Source organism: Convolutriloba macropyga, chromosome 11 (assembly GCF_964194025.1).
Source record: "Convolutriloba macropyga chromosome 11, txConMacr16.3, whole genome shotgun sequence".
NCBI classification, from domain to species: Eukaryota; Metazoa; Xenacoelomorpha; order Acoela; family Convolutidae; genus Convolutriloba; species Convolutriloba macropyga.
This window is the reverse complement of record NC_134478.1, coordinates 32753844-32766509: the sequence shown is the minus strand read 5'-3', so window position 1 is coordinate 32766509 and position 12666 is coordinate 32753844. Positions and strand designations below refer to the sequence as shown.

Here is a 12666-nt window from a genome sequence, read left to right as displayed (position 1 = left end):
TAGTCGTTTTAGTAGGTACCAGTTAATTGAAGGGTCAGTTTTTCGATTGTTTTAATATTAAGCGAAGAAGCGAGACGGAATTTTAGGGAGCAAATAAAGTTTGAAAAAATTGTTTCGATAATTAAATTTGAATAGTGGGGAAAAAAGAGTGGTTATTTTGTTCATATCTTTTTTTGAAATAGAGAGAACTATAGTTTTGACAAAGTTATCGATAATCGAGCAAAATTTTTTGTCACCGCGAAGCTTTTTAAACTTAATTTTTATATTTCATCAATTTTCAGGTTGGGTTATTCTGAATTTTTTGGATCAAAAGGGATTTTATGCTAATTTGAATGTTTTTCACCCATGTTTCTAATTTCCATTGTTAAGCGTTTTTTCGGCTCACTGTATTGTTTTAATGTGAGTATTTAATGCTGAATTGAAGCCTAATGCTCATGTGATTTCGCCATTTTGAATTGAAAATAGTTTTATTTAACTAAAAAGCACTTTTTCGAAGTGAATATGACTACATCGGCAACACTGGTGGTTACATTCTTCTGAGTATACAAATATTTTCTCGTAAGGTCGTGTTTTGGGATGTCCATATCTCATTTCCCAAAACGCTGTGCCCGAAGTTTAAATTTACCTGTCACAATTTTATTTAAAATCACAATAGCCATGAAGACTATTTGATGAGATTGGAAGTAAATTTACTGATCGAAGACAAACATTGTATTCTTAATCAGTAAAGTGACTGCTTGAACGTGCCTGGTTTAGACTTTTTCTCTGAAGCTTTTTTAAGCTTTTCCATTAGCCTTAGGATATTTTTACTGGCATATCGAATATTTGATCAGTAAAGCAAGACCGATGTTATGTGAACTTTGACTGGATTGCATTTTACTGACATTTTGGTTTCACTTGGAATTGGTTTTTTTAGACGTGTAAGCCTTGTTGAACAATACTCAAGTGATCCCACAATAAATTTTCGAAGTATATGCCCATGTTGGAGTGTCATTTCTGTGAGATGGTTTCATTGGTGGGGAGGAGCCAAATTGCCTTTTTCCTAAGGAAATTTGCACGCTTTTAAATTTATCGAAATTGAACTTTAACCTATTCTCTTTGCTCCAAACAATAGCATTTTCATTATCTTTTTCCAGCCGCATTCCGGCACAGTGCTGATAGTTTTTCTGTCATCCGCTTATAAGTAGCACACATTGACAACTATTTCGAGTAGATCGTTTATATACACGAAAAGAAGCACAGCAAAAATTGAACCTTGAGGCGCACTGCTGATGATTGGTCCGAAGTCAGATGTTTCTCAAGATATTACAGCCCGCTGCTGTCTGTCAGTCAAATATGACGCAAAAATCTCAAGAAAGCATTATCATATCCAATTCGGCATAATTTTAAAAGTATGACATGAACTTCTTGGTATCAAATTATGACATTGAAATTGAAATGTAATTAATTTTCTTAATTTCTCGTTTAATTAAACTTCTGGCTAATTTTTCTTTCATTAGTTGAATAAAGTTTGTTATTTTGTTGTTATCAACTGTGCGCCGTTGGTAAATGCGATGCATGTTGTGTTTAGGTACAAGTACTTCAGACTGGATGGTAATACAGACCACACAGAGAGACAGCGGATGATAAACGAGTACAACAAGCCAGGCAGTGAACTGTTTGTCTTCCTACTGAGTACCCGAGCAGGAGGACTCGGCATCAATCTCGCAACTGCAGATGTTGTCATCATCTACGACAGCGATTGGAATCCACAGGTGACAAGAGAACTTTATATTGGCTCGATTTTTTTTCTACTCCATTAAGTTGTACCTAGAATCTTCGTGATTTCGTGGTGGGGGTTTAGTTTTAAATTCAGCTTCTTTCGCCACCATGATTTTTTTCTAGCTGTGAGAGTATTTATAACACCGCGTCCCAACAATGAACGCCTTATTGTAAAATGTAAATTTGATAAAAAATTTATCTAGTTGCAGTTGCAAGTGGTTAGATGAATTATTTACATTCACATATAAACCTCTCATTGTTATTATAATCATCAACTAAATTTTTGGTACCCGACTTCAATGTAAAAAAAAAACAAAATTCATTAATAAAAAAGTTTTCAAAACCACTAGCAAATTTTTAGTGGTGGGTGGCATTGTTTCGTGTTGTACCAAAATTTTGTTCAGTTTTTTTAACTCTGTTTCTCCTTATCTCTCTGTTTTTTGAATTCAAAGATTAAAGTTTATTCTTAGAAACGGTCGAGTGTTCTATTTATAGTTAGTTTATGCTATCAGTTCTGTTAAGAGAACTATTTGCTCGATTTAGGCTGACTTGCAAGCCATGGATCGTGCGCACAGAATTGGACAGACAAAACAAGTGCGTGTGTTTCGACTCATCACAGAGAACACGGTTGAGGAGAGAATAGTTGAAAGGGCTCAAATGAAACTCAAACTAGACAACCTGGTCATACAACAAGGGCGACTTGTTGAGGCCAGTAAGACCCTGAATAAGGACGAAATGATGACAATTATTCGACACGGTGCAGACCACATTTTCAAAAGCAAAGACTCGGAAATTACTGATGAAGATATCGATATTATTTTGTCACATTCAGAGAAGAAATCTACTGAATTTGACGCTAAATTAGCACAAATTAGCGACGGACAGCTGCGCAATTTTACCATTGATAACTTTGATGCGAGTAAAGGCGGCGAGGAAGGAGAATCAAACATATATCTATTTGAAGGCGAGAATTGGCGTGACAAACAGAAAGAACACGTCGGCTTACGATGGATCGAGCCTCCGAAGCGTGAGCGAAAAGGCAAAACGGGCTATCAAATTTCAGACTATTTCAAAGAGCAATTACAAACTGGCAATAAATCCATTCCAAAAGCACCCAGACCTCCTAAACAGCCAAGCTTACAAGATTTCCAATTCTATCCTCCTCGTTTATTTGAGTTACTTGACAAGGAGGTGTACATTTATCGTAAGAATTTGGCGTATAAAGTACCATTGAATCCTACATTGCCAAATGCGGAAGCGAGACAGCAAGAAGAACAACTGAAAATCGATAATGCTGAGCCTTTAACAGAGGAAGAGGAAGGAGAAAAACAGTATTATTTGGAAGAGGGTTTCAAAAATTGGAGTAAACGGGAGTTCCAGCAGTTTGTGAAGGCCAACGAGAAGTATGGACGGAAAGATTTGGATAATATTTGTGTTGAGGTTGAGGGGAAGACGCCAGATGAGGTTAGAGACTATGCAAAGGTGTTTTGGGAAAGGAAGGATGAACTGCAAGATCACGAGAAAATTATGGCGCAGATTGAAAGGTAAATAATCGTTTTTTTTGGTACTACGAAATTGGTAGTATTGATATTAGGCATACTGCTTTTCACCGAGTTTTGTTCGATCGGTTCTTGTCTGACCGATTTGACTCGGCGTTGAATCAAACAGTATAAGCTAGATTTTATCGTAGACCATGTTAGTATTATTTGTGAAGACAAGTCCGGTTTTTAACATGTTGATTGGTTAACAATTGTTATTTATGATAAGCAAACTCTTGATTTATTTTAAATCTCAAATATGTAAATTAGAATGAACACGAGGTCAAATTTGTACCAAATAAATTGATCTGATGGCTCATGCTATTTTACTGATGACCATCTTAAGTTGTTTTTTGTATGTCAACTCTTTATCAAGAACAACCCCTAAATACCTGCATTCATTGCTTGGTTTCAGTGAGTGACGTTTGAATTCATCACCAACGACAGTTGGTAACTTATCATTTTTGAAAACCATTAAATATGTTTTTCCTCCATTTAAAGTTAGCTTGTTTTGTTGCATGTATTTTGCAGTTCCCATCAATATTTTCTCAGCTTCAACTTTTATTACTATTCATTTTTATAACATAGAATTGCTGTATCATCTTTGAATTGTAAGACTGAAATCATTTTCATGAAGTATGAAAACTATTGGCCCTAGAACTGTACCTTGTGGAACACCATATATTAACGTCCAGTCTGATTCAACTATTTAACGCAGTTTTGTATTACTTATAAACAAATTCATTTTTCATTATCTCCAAACCGTAATTTTCAATTTTTGCATGAAAATGTCTAAGGATATAGAGTTAGAAGCTTTGGCTTCTAAAAACTTCTAAAAAAATTATTAGGACTATTTCTCTAACTTATTTTCAATTTATTTTCTCTGTTGCTCTTTGTTTTAGTGATTTTTACTGATGAAAATTTTGATTCGGGTCAATGTTTTCATTTTTTGTTTGTCTTCAGCTCTTAATTTGCCCCACCTAAAAGGTGATTTATCGAACTTTGTAAGCAACTTCAACGTGCTCGGATGTTCAAAATCAGTAGCTCCTCACTTGTTGCGTCAGTCTTTTATGAATTAGATCATGAAGGCCTCTAAGTTTAATTTTCGAATTTCGATGAATCTAGGTCCTGACCCATGCCATCAGAGTGACTTTTGACCAGCATTGCGTTTTTCTGCATATGTCACTTGAATGCATATAATTTAAGCCATTAAGATAACAGACGCGCATCAAAAATAATTGCAAAACATGTCAATTTTGTATCATCATCATTTTTTTTTCAAAATCAGCTGGAGGTCGAGATATAATTAATATTGCTAGTGGTATTCAGCTAGAAAAATATTTGTTTGAGTGGCTAGTAAGCGAATATTTTGGATGTGTTCTGAAACACTGCATTTTTTAATGTGAATATTGGAAATAAATGCTCTCTAAGTTAAAAATAGGCCAAATCGTTCATTGTTTGCTCTTATATGTTAGAGCCATTATTATAATTACTTAATTTGTAGGGGTGAGGCAAAGATCCAGAGGAAGGAATCAATTAAGAAGGCATTGGACACCAAAATGAACAGATACAAGTTCCCTTTCTACCAAATGAAGATCAACTATGGCCAGACAAAGGGCAAGCAATACAACGAAGAGGAAGACCGCTTCCTACTCTGCATGCTGTACAAACTGGGCTTCGATAAGGAGAGTGCGTATGATGAACTGCGAACTGCTGTGCGCAATGCCCCACAGTTCAGATTCAACTGGTTTCTCAAGTCACGTAATTCAACCGAACTGCAGAAAAGGTGGGTAAAAGCTGAGAGTTGAGCGTCAAGTCAGCTATTATGCAGGCCGTTAATGTTGAGCAAATTTATGGCTAGAAAACGCATTTCTGGCTAGAAGCAGAAAATTTGCTGTAAAAAATACTGTTTTCGATGTTTTCCTGTAACTGATGTTCTTGCGATGCCTCATTAATGCCGCGCCGTTAACAGCGTGTGTTTGCAGATGCTTTAGCAGACTTTCCAATCCGTTGTAATAAACTTGTTGGCAATTTTTGAGGATCACTTTTAATAATGCATTAATTGGTGGCTCTATTTCCAGACTCAAATTGGGGAAATAATCAACTTTTGCTGCCAGTGGTACTAAGACTAGTTTCTAAGGTCTTAGGCGAATGTCATTGTCTTATATATTGAATTGCCGCATCATATCAATCAATTTCTAATGCGCTCCTACTGTTGTTTCTTCAAAATTAACTTTTTTGCTCTCTGCTTTAAAATTGGAGTAAAAAAATTTTACGCCGCAAAACCACTCGCTTTTTCGCTCCACTTCCTTTTTTCCACTACCTTTTTTTTACCGAATTTCCACATTTTGCGTAATGACTTCAATAGCTGTAAGCTGAGCGTAACTATATTACAGTCTTCGTGGTTTTTTACAATTGAAAGAATTTCAATTGTATTGGAGCTCTGTCTTTAGAGATCTGTTCACACAGTTTTCTGATTTTTGAAGTCAAATTAGAGTGATGATTTTGGTCACGCCGAGACAGGAAATGGAGGAAAAAGGCGAGTGGTTTTACGGCGTGTAGTTTTTCACTTTAATTCTAAAGCAGAGTGAGAAAACGGTATTTGAACAAAAAATCGATTTCTCGCATGTGATTTTTTGTTCAAATGCGTCAATTTGACATTTTTTTCTAAATGGGTTTTCCAATCTGTTCATAGTCCATTCTAGGTCTAGTTTTTTTTAGTCAATGACAATTTTTTGAATTCTAGGTCAGGACTTGTCCTGTTATGTTTTCAATAGTCGCTCAACAATAGCTGGGTCCATTATCGTCCTTTTCTTGTTTTTTTTATTTCGTCGTCAAGATTTTGTTACAACAATATGGCGTCACAGCCACTTCAAATCTGCTTTTTGATCATTCGTTCATGCATTTCCAACTGAAAGTGCGTGCGTGACGTTATTTCTTACTATTAGTGGAGCGAGTTTTTTGTTGATTTTAGTAATTAAGTTTTTAATTAAGTCATTTCGTGTCCGGATATAACAGTTTCAGACTGAGCAGTTCCAAATTGCAAAGTTTTTTCAGACTACAGATTCGCAGAAAAAGCGGTCCAATAATTGCAGACAAAGTAGTCCCGAAAAATATCGAAACAATTGTAAATATAATCTACAAACAGTTCACAAACATAGTTAAGCTTCTGAATGCATTGCTATTTGATGATTTAAGATTCAAAGAAAATATTTTGGCAAAAAATAAGTTGTAATTGGCTAAATATTTGGTCATTGGCTTGCAATCATTAAAATAATATAAGCAGTTTCTTCATTAAATTATATTATTTGTGTGAATGTTTAACTCTGCTTAGTTGCGACTATTTCGCCTGGGACTGTTTTGAGACCATTTTTGTCCGGGATCGTTTTGATCCGTGTATTATATAGGTCCCTAATGGATCACAGAAGCGAACTTAGAAAATATCTTAGAGCTTAGAAACTTAACTGGTGTTAATAACTCAGAAAGAGAACAAACTTCGCCAGATATATAGCGACAATTGCAGCTAACAATTTATGGTGAATGTGAATCAGTTTTGAGTTGTACATTTGTCAAAGATTGATATTTGTCCACTAATATTGAATGGTAGATGCAACGTTGTGAACGATCTCAAATGAAGTAATTTTTTGCATATAATTATGAAATGAAGCATTCATATGCCCTAAAATCTGATTTTTGTTATGTTAACTTTTTAACAATTAAGTACTGTAAATATTTATTTTTCAGACTACAAATACGACCAATTTTTATCAAATCTTCACTCTTCTCTATTCTTTTGAATCTGCTAAATTTAATTTATCTCTCTTTAATATTTTTTGAGCTTAACTAGCTTTAGTCTCTGACTTGCTAAAACTCGTCCTGCATCGTGGTTGTTGCGCTACCGTGTCGTTAATTCTGCCAACAGATTATGGGCCCAGCCATTTGGCCTTTGATACGCCAGTAGAGTTTTTGGTCAAGATTTTTTGTCAGTGTTGGCAGTTTTTGCTCCCCAGATTGACAAAAGTTTCAAGACAATTTTTGAGAATTTTTGATTAAAGCTAAATCAGACGTTTTAATAGAAGTTTTAAGTTTAATTTTGATAACGGAACCATCAAACAACTGTTTAAAGTGGATAATATTCAGTGGGCTAGCAGAGGGCTACCCTACTTGGAGTATTTGTTTGTCTGCCTTCGAACAAACCAAGGGCGCTTCGAAACGCTCAGACCTAAGTGAACTACCTGGAAGGCCAGCACCACTGAGGGAAGATGCGCAAACACGAGGTTACGAAGCCCAGACTCAAGCTTAAGTCAGAGCTTTCCAGGAGAATGAGAGCCGAATAAACCAGATTTGGTGCTAGCTGGCGATGATATTAGACGCCAGCAGCCTCATTCTTAATCGGCATGACTTAGTGATCAGCAAGGGTCTGGGTGATTGACAGAAAGTCTGGCATTTCTCCAGTTGCGGTTCAGAGGTGACGAGACAAACACAGTCATAAGCCACGAGACAGGTGGCCAGACTAAAACTCCGACAGGACAAAGCCATCCACCAGTATTTAATCAGAGCGCAGTGACTGGTAACCTGCTTGTATCTTACCGCTGAAGAACTTTTTGAGACGTTGTTTAATGCAGTGGTATTGAACGGCCATCCCCGACGATACGAGCACTCAATCTTGAAATTTTTGTGGAATTGAGGAAGCCTCTCACCAACTTCGAGGAGAGCCCCAGACAGAGATGATGTGGAGGATGCGCGTGGCCATGTCAGCACGTTGCCCTATCAGCAAAGATTGCATCTCATCTAATTAGTATACACTCGTCATTCAAATCACATCTCAAGAAGATTTTGTCTACGCCTTGTAGTTCCAAAAGCCCTTGGTTTTTGTTTTAATATTTGTTTGTAACAATCCTGCTATTTAACCAGCTAGATGTTAAGCAGCTAGTTGTTACAAAAAACACAACGCTGTTTGTAGTGTATGCAAGACTGAAGGCCATCTGGCAAGTACATGTAAAGATCAACAAAAAAGTCCTCAAAATCATATTTAAGCGCTGAAATCCCATTTGAAAATTCACAAACTGATTTTATAGTAGGTTCAAGTAGTACTGATCACATGATGATTCATGAAATTCGGTTTAAAAGTTATCGAAAATAGAAACCACAATTAACCATCCAGATGGAGGAGAACAAAATGGCATGAATTGATGATGTAGATGGAGCTACGAGACACTAAAGGTGTTCTACTTGAGTTGATTTTTGAAAAATTTGTGCGTGTACCAGAGTGCAAAACAAACTTAATTTCAGTTTCAAGTTCAAAGGCAACATGAGTTTTTTCACAAACGCTAAATGTGCACTAAAACTGAGAAGCAAAGAAAGCTTCAGACTGATAAGATAAGTTAAATTGTTCTTACCATATAGAAAAGATACCAAGCGCCACGTTTTTAAATTTAAGTGGGGGCACATCTCAAGCAAAGCTTTGCAAAAAAGACTAGTACAATTGAACTTTAGAGATGTAGCAATTAAAACAAATGGATCTTTCTATGATTCTGATTTTAGTGAAACTTGTGCTTCGGGAAAAGTTTTGAAAAGCCTGACCGAAAAATACGCGATAATAAAGCAATTGAAAAACTAGAAAGAGTTTACTCTGACTATTTTGGACCAGTGATTCCATCAAGCATAGACGGCAACGGATATGCAATCTGTTTCGTAGATGAATTTCGTAAAAATTATGAAATGCAAAACGCAAGTATACTGTGCTACATACTCAAAGAGTGTTGCATAATATGGCCGACCAAAAATGTTTCGAGCTGATACTCTGATAGAATACAAAAACAAAGCTTTTAAAAAGTTTTGCATGAGCCAGCCGATGGCGTATAAAATTAAACATGACTCAAACGGAAATTTTGATAAATTAAAGCTTGTTATGTAGCAAAAGGTTTTAAAAAGATTCAGGGAATTGAATAGTTCTTTGCTCCCGCAAGCAAACCCGAAACCTTTGAAATTCTACTAGCTTTATCGGCTATCAAAACCTAAAAAGAACGGATGTAAAAGCAGTATACTTGCATTTTAAAATAGACAAGAAACTATCTAGAGCAATCAAAAGGTCTGAAAAGTTAGACAGCAATGGCAACAAGTTAGTTTGTAAGCTTAAAAAGCAATATTTGGACTGAAGCAAGCGGCCAAAAATTGGTATCAGGAGCTTTCAAACTTTCTAACTAAGCATGATTTGGAGAGAAGTTAACACGATTACTGTCTTTTCCTATAAACCGAAATTATGAAAAATTGTTTGTTCTGACCTGGGTTAATGACTAAATCTGAGCAGAAAATAGTCAAACAGGTCAACAAATTGAAAAGTATACTTGAATCAAAGCTTAAAGTGTGTGACAGAGGAGATATTGAATGATTTCTTCAAATGCGAATTCTGAAAACAGAAAAGGGAATAACTTTACATCTGGAAAAGCACACTCAAACGTTTTAGAAGAGTTCAAAATGCAAGACTGCAAACCCAGCAAAGCACCAGCAGAAAATAATCTAAAACTTGAAGTAGCTCATGAAGATTCAGTAAGATTAGATTCACATGAGTTTGGAATTGTAGTAGTTTCATTTACCATACCTGGCTAAGAAAACTAGACCAGATATCATGTGGGGACAGTGGGTGATCTGTCACTTAGCCAGTCAATCAATGTCACTCATCTTGTGAGGCTAATACAAGGGTTTAGCTGCCAAGGTTCAAGAAGTCATCTTCTTATGTGGTCTCCTTAAATAAGTGGGGCACGAAGTGTGAGTCCACAACCATGGGAGAGGACAACCAGAGTTGTATAAAGCTTGCAACTATTCCGGTTTTCCGGTGCTTCACAAACAATCAAAGCATATCGACACGAAATATTATTTCATCCGGGAACGAGTTGATAACACCTATCAAATTGATCTACACGCGAAGATGAAATGGCAGCAAATCTTCTGACAAAATCTTTGTCGCAGCAGAAAGTAGAACAACATCGATAACAACTATTGGGCGAATCAATTCAGATTCTTACCCAGCTGCAAAAATCTGAGTGGGGTTATTGCTTCACAGAAAAGAACTTCGAATTTATCTTGGAGCTTAGAAAGCTAAACTAAACTCACAAAGAAAACGAAAACAATCTTACCTTATTTATAAAGACAACGGCAGCTAACAATTTAAAAAATGAATAGGAATCAGTTTTGAGCTGTGTGTTTGTCAAATATTGATATTTTTCTACTAATATTGAGTGGTAAATGCAACGTTTTGGACGATCTCAAGTAATGTAATTATGAAATGACACCCATCATACGCCCAAAACTCGCCTGATTTTTGATTAACCTTTTTGACAATTTCTACTGTAAGTATTATGTTTATATCTAGACTATACGACCAATTTTTGTTAAAACCTTCACTCTTCTCTTTTGATTATGAAAATAATTCACCTCATTCTCTCTAATATCTTTTGAGCTTAAACAGCTTCAATTTCTAACATACCAAAACTCGCCCTGCAGCATCCTCGGTTGTTGAGCTACCGTGTCCTTAGTCCTGCTGACAGTCCCTACTAAAAAGGCTTCGGCGTAATGCATTTTAGTGAGCCTTAATATTTTCGCTGATTGTTTGTACCTAGCATTTTGAGCCGCGCCGACAACTGTTTTCCACTTACATATCTGTCTCTGTTTCTATCTGTATTATACGGATGCATGGCCATTTTGCAGCTATCTCGGCTATCTTCTGGCCATGTTTGAGTTCTCTGGGCTAGTTTTGTTCTTCTCTTCTATTGTTTGTTCTGCATTTTAGTTGCTCAACAAAGCAATCTAAAAAGAACTTAGTCAATGTCTGATGTCCGTTACTGAAATATTGTTTTGCTCGACCCACATTGATACCCATCCCTCATGCTCGACCCACATTGATACCCGCCAAAAATGTTTTACTACCATTCATTTTTGTGGGTATGATTTGTGGATGGGCTAATGTAAGGCGATGATCATAATACATTTCTAAAGGTTCTTTTTATGAGGTCATCTGCTGCTGAATTGAGTTTTGCTATGGGATTTAAAGTCTTTTAGGGTGAAGTCCAATTGTGCATATGCATATTTTAAAATGATGAGTGAGCTTTTCTGGCTAGGACCACATCTAACTGAGCATGTTCTTTTTGATGGAAAAATCTGGCGGTACAGGAGTCCCATTGTACGGTTGTTGTTTTTAGCTACCATTATCTTAATTTTTTGTATTTATTACAGATGTACTGCACTTATCAATATGGTAGAGAGGGAGATAGAGACGGAGAACCGAGTCAGGAATGGAGGAGGACCAGTGGACAAGAAGCGTGCTCGGCCTGCGGGGGGAGGAGGAGGTGGGGGTGGTTCCGCCGCAAAAAGGAAAAAGTAGAGATTCAGGAAAATTTTGAGTGGACTGAATAACGGTTTCATTATCTTTTTGTATTGCTATGTTGATCAAAATAACAATTGTTTACTAGAAAACGATTTCCTGATTTCAAATGAGTGGTTGATTTTAAGTCTGACTTGAGAAACTGCTACAGTTGTCATTCAACTAAATAAACCAGTTTTATGCCTGAACAAGTTTGTGGTGAAGTAAATGCTGTGTTGCGATATCAAGCTACCTGCTGTTATATGAGAAATACAATGTGATCTCATCTCACGAACAAGTCAAATCAGCGAGTCCTGAAGCAAAATAAATAAATAAATTGATAGTGTGCATCTATTTCCCCGAGAAGGTACAGACAGCTCCAACAATCTGAATTTGTAAATGAAATGCAGTTGAGAAAACTCAGTGTTGTTTTGTGAAATTTGAAATCCTATTTAATGTTTCTACTTGTAAGTAGTTTGTCAATTCAAATACCTTTTTGTTTTTCTTCATTTTTCTATTTTATCAGTTAAATCGGAGTTGCATTTAGGTTATTTTGACCTATTGCTTGTCGTTACAAGGCATAGATGTTTCTAAGAAGACGGCTCAAATTGATTTGATGTTCGATATATTAGGCGATTAGGTGAGGGCTCTTTTTAATAGCCGCACAGCGATCTGTTTTTTTAAGATCTGTTCACACATTTTCATGATTTTTGAAGTCAAATTGGAGTAGTGATTTTGGTCACGCCGAAACAGGAAGTGGAGCGAAAAAACGAGTGGTTATGAGGCGTGAAATGTTTTCGCTCTAATTTTAAAGTAGAGTGAGAAAACTGTGTTTGAACAAAAATTCGCTTTCTCGCTAGTTTTTTGTTCACATGCGGCAATTTCACAAACTTTTACTGTTTTTTTTCGATTTTTTGGATCCGATTTTTTTCTAAATGGTTTTCCCAATCCATTCATAGTCCGTTATAGGTCTAGTGTTCTGTTTAGTCAATGAAAATTCTTTGAATT

At 36.2% G+C, this 12666-nt stretch overlaps 1 protein-coding gene across 1 annotated transcript in view; it reads left to right on the top strand.

Moving 5' to 3' along the window:
• Positions 1-12167, top strand: part of LOC142349105 (SWI/SNF-related matrix-associated actin-dependent regulator of chromatin subfamily A member 1-like) — a 63445-nt gene extending 51278 nt beyond the window's left edge. Inside the window, exons 15-18 of the mRNA XM_075400517.1 lie at positions 1571-1754; positions 2305-3305; positions 4804-5085; positions 11532-12167. Coding sequence (XP_075256632.1) covers positions 1571-1754; positions 2305-3305; positions 4804-5085; positions 11532-11679 — 1615 coding nt within the window. The 3' untranslated portion in view covers positions 11680-12167. The remainder of the gene's footprint in view (positions 1-1570; positions 1755-2304; positions 3306-4803; positions 5086-11531) is intronic.
• Positions 12168-12666: the final 499 nt, after the last annotated feature.